Source organism: Macaca mulatta, chromosome 15 (assembly GCF_049350105.2).
Source record: "Macaca mulatta isolate MMU2019108-1 chromosome 15, T2T-MMU8v2.0, whole genome shotgun sequence".
Taxonomy (NCBI): Eukaryota; Metazoa; Chordata; class Mammalia; order Primates; family Cercopithecidae; genus Macaca; species Macaca mulatta.
The window spans coordinates 124657352-124673173 of NC_133420.1; the positions used below are offsets into that span (position 1 = coordinate 124657352).

The window sequence follows — 15822 nt, forward strand, 5'->3', positions numbered from 1 at the left end:
TAGAATTCTATTAAAAAGTCAGTGATTTGACTTAAAACATTCAGCTCAATTTCATTACAGTGCTGATATTAGGGCAAAAATAAAGGCTGTAGGGCTGAAATTTTCATCGTCATCTGATCCAACCACATGCAGCTCAACTCTGTCCACAGTATACCCAGTGTACCTGTGCTCCTGCCAGGGGTCTGCCGCATACCTGGAAGCGTGCTCAGGGGAGGAGACTCAGCTCTGCTTGAGATTGGTAGCTCTTAGGATCAAGCCAAAATCTCACTGTTTGTAGACATTGACATGATAGCTCTGCAGACATTTTACATTTATACTAAGATCTTCTGTGTCCTAGTGAGAAAGATATGTTATTCCCGACTGTGAACTGGAGAGCATGCAGTTTTCAGAGGTTCTGATTTTCATATGTAACAAGATGTTCACAAACTTGGGGATCACACAGGTGTATTTGATTTGCCTTTTACTTTAATATTGACTGTTACATTTGAATTAATTTATTATTACCTTTTCACTAGTAATTATTACCTTTTAACTAGTAATAATCTTACTAGTTATTCCTTTTAATTAGATGTTAATGAGAGTACATAATGTTTATACCATTAAGGCTGGCTTCCTTAAGATTGCTTAATTTTCCATAATTGCTTATGGAAAAATAGACTTATATCATGGTCTGAAGAAAAACACATATTAATATAGGCACAAATCTGGAAAAAGAATTGCCAGGAGGAAAAGTAGGCTGTGAATATGAATAATCCCCAAAGAAGAAACTGCCATGGTAGGGAGAGTGCCAAGCTGGGATGTGCCAGCAGTTGATGGCAAAGATGGCAGGGTGAGAGGTTCCAAGCACAAAGTGTATGGATTGACTGGATGGAAATTCTCAAGAGCTGTTCAGAGTGGAAAATAGAAACAGGATTTGCTTTCTTCTGTTGGAGTTGAGTAGAACAAGGATAGATGGGCCAGATGATCAGTTTCCCTTCCCTCCTGCACACTTACTCACCTGCATTGTGCTTGTGCTGGCACAGCTCTGGGCTACTGAGATGACTCAGTCATGGGGAGGGGGTGCCACGTAGACATTTAATAAAGTTCTGCGCAGTAAGGAACATGCAATAATAACACCTCTACAAAAAGTCACAAAGTTATCATCATAATTGTCCTTAAAATGTGTCTCTATGTATTTGATTTCTTAATGCATATTCAAATTGTAAATCATCAAAGAGCGATAAATAAAATAAAAATGTAAATTTTTCTCATATTAGTCTTCTCTTCTTCACTATTTAGGTGTCTTAATAGCCTGTTACTTAGTTTTTGCAACAAGAATGACTGCTGACCAAGCAATTATATTTGTGCGGGCAAAGCGACCCAATTCCATACAAACCAGAGGGCAGCTCCTCTGTGTAAGGGAATTTACTCAGTTTCTAACTCCTCTCCGCAATATATTCTCTTGCTGTGATCCCAAAGCACATGCTGTCACCTTAGCTCAATATCTAATTCGCCAGCGTCATCTGCTTCATGGTTATGAGGCACGACTTCTGAAACATGTGCCAAAAATTATCCACCTAGTTTGCAAATTGCTTCTGGACTTAGCGGAAAACAGGCCAGTGATGATGAAGGACGAGTCCGAAGGACCTGGTCTCTCTGCTGAAATAGAAAAGACCATGTCTGAGATGGTCACCATGCAGCTGGATAAAGAATTACTGAGGAATGACAGTGATGTGTCCAACCCGCCTAACCCCACTGCAGTGGCAGCAGATTTTGACAATCGAGGCATGATTTTCTCCAATGAGCAAGAGTTTGACCCTCTTTGGAAAAGGCGGAATGTTGAGTGCCTTCAACCCCTTTCTCATCTGAAAAGGCGGCTCAGCTACAGTGACTCAGATTTAAAGAGGGCCGAGAACCTCCTGGAGGAAGGGGAGCCTCCACAGACAGTGCCTGTCCAGGTCTTGGTTGGCCACAACCCCAGGCAGCAGAAGCGCATAAGCCATTGTTACATCCCACAGTCTCCAGAACCAGACTTACATAAGGAAGCCTTGGTTCGCAGCACACTTTCTTTCTGGAGTCAGTCTAAGTTTGGAGGGCTGGAAGGGCTCAAAGATAATGGCTCACCAATTTTCCATGGACGGATCATTCCAAAGGAAGCACAGCAGAGTAGAGCTTTCTCTGCAGATGTTTCAGGCCCACACAGCCCTGGGGAACCAGTTTCACCCAACTTTGCAAATGTCCGTAAGGATCCAAACCCTACTCACCAGCAAGTGTCTCACTGTCAGTGTAAAACTCATGGTGTTGGGAGCCCTGGGTCTGTCAGGCAGAACAGCAGGACACCCCAAAGACCTCTGGACTGTGGCTGCAGTCTGAAAGCACAGTTCTTGGTTGAACATGAAACCCAGGACAGTAAAGATCTGGCTGAAGCAGCTTCACACTCTACATTACAGTCTGAATTGAGTGCTGAGGCAAGAAGAATACTGGCGGCCAAAGCTCTAGCAAATTTAAATGAATCTGTAGAAAAGGAGGAACTAAAAAGGAAGGTAGAAATGTGGCAGGTATTATTAGTACTTTATTTAATTATAGATATGTTGGAAATATGTCAGGGCAAAAGTGTAATACATTTTCCCAAACTTATTTATTATAGAAATGTGAAGATACGTTTGCATAATACTTAACTTTCAAACTTCAGGTTTCTCATCTCTGATGCAAACCTGATGTTTTAGAAAAAACACAGGATGTTTGTGTGGTTTCATTTAAATCTGCATATGCAAGAAAGCACTTGGTACGATGCTTGACCCACACAAGGCATTGATATTAGTAGCTTCTTTCTTTCTTCCTGGGTCTATGGGGGCAACTGGCCCACAGCAGACAGCATTCGAAACTGACTTGAAGCATCTTTAACCTGAGATCTGGCAGAGGGAACCATACTTTGAGAACCACTGACCTACAGACATAAATAAAATAGTTATTTTCCAAAGCTCATCAATACTAGTGCTGAGCAAGGTCAGAAAAGTGAGGCTGTCTCCTTGGCATCCCCTCCTTCAGACTTGCCAATCCCGCTCTAATAGGGCAACTATGGGAAATCAGGAGAGCAAGTGGGTGGAACCACAGATTCCTACGTGCCATTCACTTTGGCTGAGATGAGGTCTTTGGGGTCCATTTCTTAGCTTTTACTTCAATTAGAATGTAAATTTTTAACCCTTTTTTGTGTTGTGCTTTTACTAGGATACAGTCATAAGTCAGCCATACTTTCTTTGCCCTGAATGAGCGAGCACCTGTTCTCGAGAAAAGATAGGCCTTATAAACCTAGCTATCAGAAACAGCTAAACTAACCCAAAAGGGGGCTGACTTGGACTGTCGTGAATCACCAAAATCTTGACTTTTGAGACCATAACCTACTGTGAATTATTTTAATAGCTCGCTTTCATAGTCTGCCATTGATTAAACAAGGCATATACAATTTCTGAGTGCCAGTATCTCTTCAGGTGCAGAGGCATGAAAAATAAGTTTGGAGCTTCACACTAACTTACAACTATATAATGGGAGGAGAGAACTTTTGGTAAAAATTTTATTCTTCAGAATTGTGTTTTGCCTATCCAATAGTTAAATGTATTGCTTTCTTCCAAAATGACTTGTTTTCTTTATTTTCTGCTCCAAACTGAAAAAGTCTTTCATTCAGTCAGCAAATGTTTCCTGGGCATTACTGTGTGTTAAGAGTTAGCAAGCAAGAGAGTCTTCTATTTTAGATGAAAATCTCGCACCCTCACTCCTGGGTCAGCCCCAGTGGCTGTGCGAGCTCTGCCTGTGGTGATGAAGTGTTCAGGACTTGGTTTGGGCCAGACTGTACGTAGAGTATATGAAAGCATTTTCTGGAGGTGAACACAGACCTTTAATGAGGATAGTTTTGTGTTTTTTTTTCCTTTCTAGATTTTATTTTAGGACTTTTAGTCATCAAAAAATCAGCTGAATTCTGGAAAAGAATAAAATGAACATTATTTGAATAGTATAATGCCATCCATGCCTGTACTAGACCATTTCACATATATTATTTCATGTGATTTTTCACAGTTATCATAGAACATATCTGTGAGGCAGATGATACTATTTCTACAGTCTTTGTTAATCTTATGAATTCAGTGTCACAGATGAGGATGCTAAAGGTCACGAAGGTTAGAGGGTAAGTGACTTGCTCAGGGTCACATGGCGTGCATGTGGCAGAGTCAGGGTACAGCTCATGTGTTTAATACTTTCCATTATCCCAGGATTCTTGGCTAACCTCACTGGAAAGCCTCAGGAAACATCATGATAAGATAGTCATTTTACTAAGAGGGTTTTTGAGTAGTGTCAGTTCTGCCCAGATTGTCTGCTTCATAAGATTGAATCAAGAGCTACTTTGTTTTATACATGATCTATGGAATAGGAAGGACTGTCAATAACAATGTATTGGCGTATTCATAAGATAATAAAAACAAACCCAGTACCAGAGGGCCCTTGTGGTGTAACAGAAACAGCACAGACTCTGGAGTAAGACAGAACTGGGTATGAACACCCCCTTTGCCATTTTCTAGCTTTTGGCTCGTAGGTGAGTTATTTCATCTTTCTTGAGCCCCAATGCATTTACCGGTGAGGAAGCTCCCTGCTGGGTGCCGTTTGAGAGTTAGAGATAAGACAGGCATTACAGTTTCAGTCCCACTGTGTGCATGTAGTAAATATTGGATAGGTGAATGAACGAGTGAATGGTAGCAATTATTACACTTACTTCTATTGTAAAAATGTATTTGACTCACTGAAACATAAATCTGAACCCTATCAGAAATTCATTAAAATCCTTATCTCACTTTTCCTTTGCTCTCTGTGAGGTAAAGTTTTAAAATCTCATGCTTAAATTTTCTCTAAGCAATTGGAGTATCAGAAAAACTTTCCAGTTATTTTCCCTATGTCAGATTTCAGGCTTATTGTTAAATCCTACATAGGATTCTAAAAAGATATTTCAAAGAAGTACATATGCCCCATTTACCAACTTTCAAGCACCTTCATTTTATTTTTGCAGACTTCGAAGCTCAGTCAAAGCCTTTCCTTAGACCCCAGGTTAATGTATAAATGTTCCCTTATTTCTACTTTTTTGTCTACCATCTACTTTATTGCAAAAAATAGTTCTGTTTTGTTCACCAGAAGCCTGAAAAGGAAGGCTCTTCTGAACTGTTTCTGTGGTTTCTGAATAAAGTAGAGAACTTGGATTAACTAAGCCCTTTCTCTGTGCTAAAAGCTTTAACCGACCTTATCTCAGTCAGCCCAACAACTTGTGAGGCAAGGGATGAGTTTCATAGAGAGAAACTGAGGCTCACAGAATTCAATGTCTTAGTCCAGTGTCCATCCTGGAAGTAGAGAGGCTGGGAGGGGTCCCCGTTCTGCACCCGAGAGCCTGAGTCTTTCACTCTCGTGGGCAGTGCGAGAATCATGCAGTGTCAACTGGTGCACCTCTCTCTCCTCTCCCTGTCTCTATCTCTGTTTGTCTGTCTCTTTCTCTTCCTTTTTAGAAAGAGCTTAATTCCCGAGATGGAGCTTGGGAAAGAATATGTGGCGAGAGGGACCCTTTCATCCTATGCAGCTTGATGTGGTCTTGGGTGGAGCAACTGAAGGAGCCTGTAATCACCAAAGAGGATGTGGACATGTTGGTTGACAGGCGAGCAGATGCCGCAGAAGCACTGTTTTTATTAGAGAAGGTAAAGTGGCTGTAGGACCAGTTAATGACTGTAACTGAAGCCCTTAGTTTTTCACGCAGAAAAAAAAATCCATTATAAAAAAGGGAATTCATACAGAACCCCAAATCTAAGTCTAATTTAATAGTTTTTCTAAGAGAAGAGAAGAAACTGATACCCAGTGTAAACGCTTAGAAAATACAAAAATAAAAAATAAAAAGGAGAACTATCCATAGTCCTGGGAGAGGCACTGCAAACATTTTCAAATCTTTTAAACTTATCAATATGTATATTAACTTGTTAAAAATCATTTTAACATGTAAGTTTGTTTCATTTTTGCTTAAAGTTATAGCTGTTTTCCCACAAATAACACAAGCTTTTCATAAATATTGACTGTAACAGATATGATGCTATAACACGAGACTGTGCCATAATTAACCACTTTTTCATTGTTGGGTGTTTGTTTCTACTTATTTGCTGTGAGCATGCATATGAGAAAAATTATGAAGTAGGTTGGGATATGCACTCATTCGTATTTTTAAAAAGGGGTAGGTGTCACACATACATGTATATGTAATTTGTATGTGTAAAATACAGATGTTTTCTATATTTTATGTATAAAATATATATGTTTAAAATGGAGAAAATATGTATATATGTATAAAATATAGAAGGAGAAATAAGAAACTGGTAATAGTGATTACCTTTAGGAAAAGATATTAGAAGACAATGGATCTAGGAAACAGGAGAAATTGTATGAATCTTTTTATACAATTTATCATTTTTATCCATACAGTGATACTAAATTTTCAGTTTAAAATAGGCTTTGTTTTTGTTTTGGTTTGGTTTTTTTTGAGACAGTTTCGCTCTTGTTGCCCAGGCTGGAGTGCAATGGCACGATCTCAGCTCACCGCAACCTCTGCCCCCTCGGTTCAAGCGATTCTCCCGCCTAGCCTCCCAAGTAGCTGGGATTACAGGCATGTGCCACCATGCCCGGCTAATTTTGTAATTTTAGTAGACAGGATTTCTCCATGTTGGTCAGACTGGTCTCAAACTCCCAACCTCATGTGATCCGCCCACCTCGGCCTCCCAAAGTGCTGAGATTACAGGCGTGAGCCACCGTACCAGGCCTGTTTTTGTTTTAAGAAACAATGTTATCGAATAACCAACCTTGAGTTACCTACTATGCTGCATGTAAACATCTCCTCAGTTTCTAAATTTCACTAAAAATCTTCTGCTGTTACTACACAGACACACACACACACGGACACATATGGATGGATGCACACACAGACATACAGATACATGCGCTCACACACATGTACACAGATACAATACACAATACACAGACATGTGCGTGCCTGCACACACAGACACTCACACACCACAGTTACCCAATACACATCTTTTAAGAAATAATTTTTCCTGTATCTGAAGTCCTTTTCTTAGGATATTTTCTCAGCAATTAAATCACAAACATAAAACAGGAGATGATGAGAAGGGAGATTAATGTTTGGTAGGTGACTGGGCCAAGCCCTTCAGGACATAATTTGCATTTTCTCTTCTGTTTATCTCAATACCCCTTAGAGGTAGAGGCCCGTATCACAGACAAAGAAAGCTGAGGTTGCATGCCCAAGGTTGGCACCACATGTCAGAGCAGAATTCAAGCTCAGACCACTCTGGCACAAAGCCCATGTGCTTTCTATTACATAAGGCTGCCTGTTTTATACTATTTCACCCTCACCCCATGTATAGGGCATTTATATTGCTTCACGTTTTTTACTTTCATAGGCATCATTGTAATGATAATTTGTGCTTGCAGGTGTTTCTTTATTATAGATTATGCTCTTGTAGGTTTTCAGAATTGAAATTAGTGGGTCTCTGTACATTACATCTTGGATATGTATTGCTGAAGGTGATGGAATTTCTCCTTTGCTAAGGTGAACAGCCCCCAGGAGTGAAGTCAGTGGGCGCATTTTTAAGTATCTTACCCCCTTAGGTTGGAGGCTAAGCACTTAAGCACTGCATTGCTCCTGGGGGACTGGGGTTGCCCTTGTCCTTTTCTTTGTCTACCCCCTCCCTCCATATCATCTGCAGTGGCTGGGTACCCAGATCCTGACCACTCAGTGCCCAGTTAGTTAGTCCATGTATCTCTATGACATGTCGCCATCTACTAGACAACTGACATGATTATATCCAGAAACAACAAGAATGGGAAAATCTGTTCAATTCACGGCAAGAGAAACACTTGGTTTAAAATTGCACTGATCTTCAAATTTAGTTTTACTTTGTGAAATAGCTAGCCAGCTTTGATATTATCTCCTGAAAACTTTTCAAATTATATTAACACATAATAATAAACATTTGTTGATGTTTAGATATTTTGTTAGATATTTTGGCATTTGACATTATGAGTACTTGGTCACAAACCAATTCTTGACTCTAAGATAGTTTTGAATCGATTTATTGAGGCGTTTTTTGAACACATTTTTAAAATTTTGATTTCTACAAAAACAGGGACAGCACCAGACTATTCTCTGCGTGTTGCACTGCATAGTGAACCTGCAGACAATTCCCGTGGATGTGGAGGAAGCTTTCCTTGCCCATGCCATTAAGGCGTTCACTAAGGTGGGTCACACTCTTCTTTCCCCTCTCTGAACCACAGATCAGCATCATTTTGTAAATCAGAATCCAGAGGTCACCATCCTCCTCTAAAATAAAACATGTATGTGTACGTTTTCCCTTCATGGAAATCTGTTTGACATTTCTTCTAAGTAGTTGCAGAGTTTTAACCAAAAAAAAAAAAGTTTCCAAACAATGATCTTAGGAAAAACTGAACTGTGGGTTTTTTGAAGGAGAATGTTGGAACAAAGAGCTTTTATATAAAAGAAAGAGAGAAATAACTGAGTATTGAATACATATTTTTAGATCATGTGCCTAATCAGAGTCAGAGAATCTTTGCTTGTCGAGCCAGTTCTACCTTGGGTTTAAGTAAGAAACCATTTATTGAAAAGTAAACATCCTGGCCGGGCGCGGTGGCTCAAGCCTGTAATCCCAGCACTTTGGGAGGCCGAGACGGACGGATCATGAGGTCAGGAGATCGAGACCATCCTGGCTAACACGGTGAAACCCCGTCTCTACTAAGAAATACAAAAAAACTAGCCGGGCGAGGTGGCGGGCGCCTGTGGTCCCAGCTACTCGGGAGGCTGAGGCAGGAGAATGGCGAGAACCCGGGAGGCGGAGCTTGCAGTGAGCTGAGATCCGGCCACTGCACTCCAGCCTGGGTGACAGAGCGAGACTCCGTCTCAAAAAAAAAAAAAAAAAAAAAAAAGAAAAGTAAACATCCCACATTGCTGATTCAGTACTGAGTCCTGGTTGGCAAATCCTAAGGAAAGAGTTAAAAAAAAAACAAACAGGTTTTATTTCTAAAAGCCCATCCTTTTGGATGCAGCAGTTTTTCCTGGCTGAAGAAAGAAGAAGCCAGGTTCTTACCGAGAGAAAAGTTTCCCCTTACCCCATCAACTATAATTTGTTTATTACTTCTCATTGATATGAAAGTATCTATAATTTGTTTGTTACGTCTCATTGATATGAAAGTGTCGTTAAAGAACCCAGCTTTTGAATGACAACATCTGTGGTAACATTAATAAGTTATTAATTATACTCATTCACAAGTTGTGAAGATTCTTCCTTTTTAATATTTGTCCAGTCTGCTTCCCCTCCACTCTTTCCAGAGTGATGTTCTTACTTCAGGCCTTCCTTTTTCCTCATCTGGATTCTATGGCACTAACCACTGACATCTTTTCAATCTGTTCTCAACTGTTTCCAGAGTCAGTAGTCTCAAATCCAAACCACGTGGTCCTTTACATCTGTATTTACATTTTCATAGACTGAAAGGCTACCCTCCATGTGAAGAAGGTTGTAGTTTGGTGTTTAAGAAAGTAAACAGAGCCGGGAATGGTGGCTCATGCCTATAATCCCAGAACTTTGGGAGGCTGAGGTGAGCAGATTATGAGATCAGGAGATCGAGACCATCCTGGCCAACATGGTGAAACCCCATCTCTACTAAAATACAACAATTTAGCTGGGCGTGGTGGAGGGCGCCTGTAGAATGTTCAAGAATGGCTTGAACCCGAGAGGCGGAGGTTGCAGTGAGCCAAAATCGCGCCACTGCACTCCAGCCTGGCAACAGAGTGAGACTCCATCTCAAAAAAAAAAAAAGGTAAACAATTCAGACCATTGTTAATATTAATAAGGAGTTTTTTTGCAAATAGGATATACAGTGTAGTTATAGATAAAATTAAATTCTGAGCTTGACTGAAAAAAAATCTTAAGATTGGTCTCTCTGAAAGCAGTAGGAATTCTTTACAACTTCTGTTGGCCTTTTAAGGGGATATGAAGGAAAAGTTAGAGATAGCAATTGTTCAAAATCCGTCTATAGAAAATGTTAGGAGACAGTTTTCCTTGGGTCTCTCAGGTCTCCTCATAGTCTGATGAGCAGATGCCCTGACCACTGTCTTTGGGGATCAACTCTTCACTAGTGTCTGGAGAGCTCTGCCTGGAGAACAGAAGGCACATGCTCTGACTTCCCGGATAATAAAAATGTTTCCCTTCGGGGCAAAGGTTGGCAGAATTTTTTGCAGCCCCCTTGTGAAACATTGGAGTTTCCTAAGCTTGGGGCTCCTCAGCTATGAGGCAAACCCCGTGCTTGTGCAGCCTCCACCTAGGCCCCTCTGCATTGCCCCCATGAGACTTGGGAGACAAAGAGAACCCATGTGAACATGAAGCACGTGCAGCTGTGAGAAATAAAAGTTGTCTGTCTCTGACCCAGAAATCTCGTATCTTCTACCAGTGTCCGTAACACTGGCAAGCTAACAGGTCAAAGTCAGATCCTTTACAGTTGTTGACAGAGGGAACAACCTTCCTTTTTCAAAATTTATCAGAGGAGAAATTCCAGAAGGAGAGAAGCAGTGATTGTGTGACCCTGATTCTTTCCCAGGGAGTCACACACTACTCTGGGAAGGGGGCTGAGGGTGGGTACTTGCTCTGGTTCTCAGTTCTGCCATCACTCCTAACCCAGAGTATGGTAAACTTGGGTGAAAAAATGCAAATATGTGTAAATAGTGCTCTCCCATCAAGGGGAAAGGAAATTTACCTTTATCAAGGTGGGGTTTGTTTGTTTGTTTGTTTTTTGAGACAGGGTCTCACTCTGTCGCCCAGTCTGGAGTGCAATGGCACAATCTCAGCTCCCTGTATCCTCTGCCTCCTGGGCTCATGCATTTCTCCCACCTCAGCCTCCCAAGTAGCTGGACAACAGGCACGTGCCACCATGCCTGGCTAATTTTTTTTAATTTTTTGTAGAGATGAGGTTTTGCTCTATTGCCCAGGCTGGTCTCGAACTCCTGGGCTCAAGCGACCCTCCCACCTCCGCCTCCCAAAGTGCTGGGATTACAGGCATGAGCCACCACGCCTGACCAGTTGAGGTTTGTATATATGTGCCAAACATATGTTAGACTCACAGATACGCTATCCTATGAAGGTGGGTATTATTATCTCTGTTTTACAAAGGAGGAGATCGAGGTCCAGAGAGGTTGGGTATGAGATGAGGGCACATAGCTAGCAGGTGGGGAGCTGGGCTTCTATTCACGTCACTCTGATTCTGTCCAGAGTGGCCACAGGGCCTTTTAGCAGGACGTATACAGCTGATGTGCTGTTTTAATACAGGAAACTTTTCCCTTATACCATCAATAATAGTCTCAAAAAATTCACTTCACACCCACTGTTGACTTGCTTCATGTCTGGGTGTGTATAATTAGACTAAATATCCAGGCACTAGATTTAATTTTGGGGTTTTCATTCATAAGTTTGGTATTGACATGGTTGGCAGTTCTAATATAGTCTTTCAACTAAAATGTGTGAAATTTATTATGTGTATTTTATATAGAGTTTTGTTCGTAAGTCTGTTTTTTTCTCCACCCCCTCCTTCTCTCAAAATAGGAACTAGTTAAAATTCTTGTTACAGTGTCCTGAATATAAATTTCTTTATCACCAGGTTAATTTTGATTCTGAAAATGGACCAATAGTTTACAACACCCTGAAGAAAATATTTAAGCACACGCTGGAAGAAAAAAGAAAAATGACAAAAGATGGCCCTAAGCCTGGCCTCTAGCTTTCCCTCGTGGTGAATATTTCAGACCTAAAGATCCAGATAGTATCTCTGTTCATATGTGAATAAGTCGAAGTTTGTGGGGCTACTTTTTCTCATAGCACTTTATTTTGAATGTCGTTGATTTGTGCTGAGAATGGTTGTCCCTATTTGAATCAATTATTTATTTTTAAATATCCTTGAGCTACATTTTTGTTTTGAAAAATTGCCATAAATTTGGTGCCACTTTCTTTATTTGACTGAGTTAATATTATTGCATTAACATTTTAAGTATATAGTGTTTACATTCTTATTCCTTTTGACGTTTTGGAAATAATCATAACTTGTCTTTCCAAAATAACCATTTTCTTGATGGAACTCTTCCTAGAGTTTTTACCAAATAGCTAACTTCAGTAGTAAAACCTCATTGTGTGTCCATTCCCCCACAAATGAACTAAGAAAGTCACCAAGTGTCTTAAGCTGTTTTATATTTGTTACGAAGAAGGCTATTGCTATAATATTTTTAAAGGGTCTTTTTTAACTTTGAAATTTTTTGTTTTTCCTTTTCTTTTTATAAATGTAACAGAGGGTTTCAAAGCATATTATTTTTCAGAGAGATTTAGTTTTACTTTAATGGCGTGACCGTGAAGTGGTTGGGATTTTTTACTTGTAGAAAGTAGACTTGCTGTTTGTCAGATTTCCAAACAACCTTGCCAGCCTTGGCTGTCAAAAGGAGGCAGGAGCAGTTCTCAACACACCAAGCCTTATTCCCACTCCCTTGGGTTGCTGCTAAGCCAAATAGCATCTTTACAGAGAGGAAGTGGGATCAGAGGCAGGAAGTGTGGGAAGTTGCTAAGAAGCAGGGCTTGCCTCTGTCCTCCCAGGGACTCCACAGGGACATTCGTGCAGGGCAGGGGCTCTGTGCCAGCCCTACTCTGTGAGGTGCCACAGCCACTCTGCAGAGGTGACTCTTGGAGCTGGAGGAAGTCAAGACTGGGCCACTGTTTGTGCTGATGGTGAATTAGCATGAGCAGTGTGGCCCTGGCCCCACACTCCCAAATCTGCCACTCTATAAACCCACTTGCCTCAAGGTTCGATACTTGGCTGCTTTCTTACAATGAGAATTAAGATTTTTAAACTGAAGTTGACCATACAGGTTGCATTAGCTCTAACTGGCTTCATGTAAGAAGGGTGGCTGCCTAGACTAGTTCCTTGTAAGCTGAACCATCAATTAGCAGTTGAAGCCATACTTTTATTTAAATTAATATGTGGAGATACCAGAGGCCAAGCCACAGAGAGGATAATAGTTTTTCCCAGTAAAGGTGATATTAATCAGACTAATTTCAAACTAAAGAAGTTACTACCTAAAGACAGAATTCAGGGGAAGCAAGACTCATTTAGAACAAATGAAATTTCTCCAGTCCTACATTTCTGAATTAACCTCTAGCACATCAAAAATATTTCAGTCATTATCAGTCTCACTAACTCTAATGCCAAATGCTAAATGCAGTGTTCTTTCACACTGTTTTAATTTTCTTGGGAAATCAAGTCCAATGGATGTTAATTAAGTGGGTTGCCCATCCTCTTTATGACGGCATTAAGAGAGCACTGTGCTGTCAAGTGCCTGGCCTGGGAAAGAACGGGAAGAAACAATTGCATTTTATCCAAAGGTACACTATAAAAATACAGTTTTTACCAAAAAAAAAAGATGTTTGTTCTCATCTCAGTTGGCCTCATTTGGGCAAGTGACCCACAGGTCTTTTGGCGAGTTCGCTATTTGCCTGTTGAAATACTTGTTTCAACTTAGAGAACAGTTATGATGTGACCTTAGCATTGCACGACTAAAATTCTAAGCCTGAAACCTGAAAAAAGAGATATGACAAGGGAAATTAATCAGGCTATATATAAGTATTGTATTTATTTGAATAAAAGCAAAAAGAACAACCCATAATCCTAGTCTTGTACTTCTTTACCTTGATGCTCTAGGACATCTGATGATAAAGACAAGGTTTTGCTCTTAGATTTTCCTGACAGACAGATTGAGTTGTCGGCTGAGTCACTGAGCCAAGCTCTAGTTAGTTCAGACTCCTTCTGTCAGTTCAGCATGACCAAACACTGGGGGGTTGGGATAGGTGAGTTCTAAGAGGAATAGCTGAGGAAAATCTCCAAGCTGACAAGATTCCTACCTTCCCATATTTGGATGAGGAGTTCTTTGTAGCCCAGAGGACAGAAATCTCACCTATTGGGAGAAGTGATAAGGTTGAAAAATTCAGTTCAACAGAAATAGGAAGGTTAAGGGCACACACATATTAAGAACTTACCATGGGCCAGCCATATCCGTTACCTCGCTGAATTATCTTGACAGAGAGAAGTCTTTTTTATTTCATTTATTTATATATATATATTTTTTTTTTCGAGATGGAGGTCTCACTCTGTAGCCCAAGCTGGAATGCAGTGGCATGATCTTAGCTCACTGCAACCTCCGCTCCCAGCCTCAAGCCATCCTCCCACCTCAGCTTCCTGAGTAGCTGGGACTACAGGCACACGCCATCACATCCGGCTATTTTTTTTTGTAGAGATAGGGTTTTGCCATGTTACCCAGGCTTGTCTTGAACTCCTGAGCTCAAGTGATCCTCCCACCTCGGCCTCCCAGAGTCCTGGGATTACAGGTGTGAGCCACTGCACCTGGCCTGAGAAGTCTTAATCATAACTGTATGACGTGAGATGTGGAGTCTGATGGACCCTGTGCTATGCCCTCCTCTCTGCTCATGTTAACTGCCTCTGGGACTCTTAACCTGGCAAAGCTGCCCAGTCAAAGTGCCTTCTCAGGGACCTTGAGGTCTCTTTAGCACTAAATGTTATGATGGCATTAAGAGAGCACTGTGCTGTCCATAACTTAGTAAAAATATTACACATCTGTCCTCTGGAAAAGGCTGAACCAGCTCTATTACTATCATATGATGCTCTCTAGTATATCACACTTAGAGGAAGTACATGATTTCTTGCCACTATTGCCTTGTCTTACTTCAGAGAGCTTAATAATGCCCTTTGAGACAAATTGCTGCTGGTAGTAGAGCTCGCTTCATTTATTTATGTAACTCAGAAAATCTGTGCTGAGTTACTTAGTCATATCTTCAACCAGCTTCCCAGCGTCATCACTCTGGATTCCATGAAAACCACCATATATCATAATTCAATAGAGATAAAGTTTCTCTATTTTCTCTTAAATGGAGAATGCTTGCTGATATGATTGGGTGCTATTTCAGGCCAGTCTCCAGATGTCTGAAAAAATATCCAGGGACAATATAATGTAGATTGAGTGCAAGCCACAAGTTCTTGACATCTAACAGCTCCCATGTAATTGGGAGGTCCATTTAAAAATGACAGCTTACTCATAGGATCTTTATTATTGTTCCAAATTAACAAGCATTAGTATATTTTCAGTGCAGGTAAATCAAGAACAACATTCTCTTTGATGCTTTTTATGAATGGCACAAGATTAGCATGTTACCTAAGAGAGCTTTTCTCAATGCTAGATGGCTGCAAATTGTTTATAGATAAAGTAGCAGGAGAAAAATTCAACAAAATCCTGTTTCTCAGTGATGCATTATTTTTTTAGTTATGCTTTTAGGCATGAGCTAATCTCTGATTACCTCAACACTGACAATAAAACTGATTTATAAGTAATCACAATGGAACCATTCAGTGTTGGAGCTTGACAAGCCTTTGTTCAAAGCTTGTCACTAAAAATAATGTCCCAATAAGACTTAAATGTCATAAAACCTTTTGCAATGAAAATAAAAGTTTCATACATCCACTGAAACTTATACAGTAAGAGAAGCCTGCTAAGCCCTTGCCTCTCGGCTTTCTTCATTAAAATGAAAAGATATTTTACTCTTGAGATTGCCTATTTTAGAGAAAAATTACATTTTGAAGATGGGTTCCTACTTACCTGATCTTTAGAAAGCAGTCTGACATTAGCCTCTGGTTTTGATT

At 40.4% G+C, this 15822-nt stretch overlaps 1 protein-coding gene across 12 annotated transcripts in view; it reads left to right on the forward strand.

The window, feature by feature from the left end:
• PTPDC1 (protein tyrosine phosphatase domain containing 1) overlaps nt 1–15822 on the forward strand; it is a 120351-nt gene that overhangs the window by 70436 nt on the left and 34093 nt on the right. For 7 of the 12 annotated variants that reach the window (XM_002800194.4, XM_077966441.1, XM_001104435.5 and 4 more), the window contains 4 exons: nt 1279–2537; nt 5520–5705; nt 8199–8309; nt 11734–13774. In XM_002800194.4, coding sequence (XP_002800240.3) covers nt 1279–2537; nt 5520–5705; nt 8199–8309; nt 11734–11850 — 1673 coding nt within the window. In that variant the 3' untranslated portion in view covers nt 11851–13774. Of the gene's footprint in view, nt 1–1278; nt 2538–5519; nt 5706–8198; nt 8310–11733; nt 13775–15822 lie in introns of those variants that run through there. The other 5 variants (XM_077966437.1, XM_077966439.1, XM_077966438.1 and 2 more) reach the window with 1 other exon arrangement.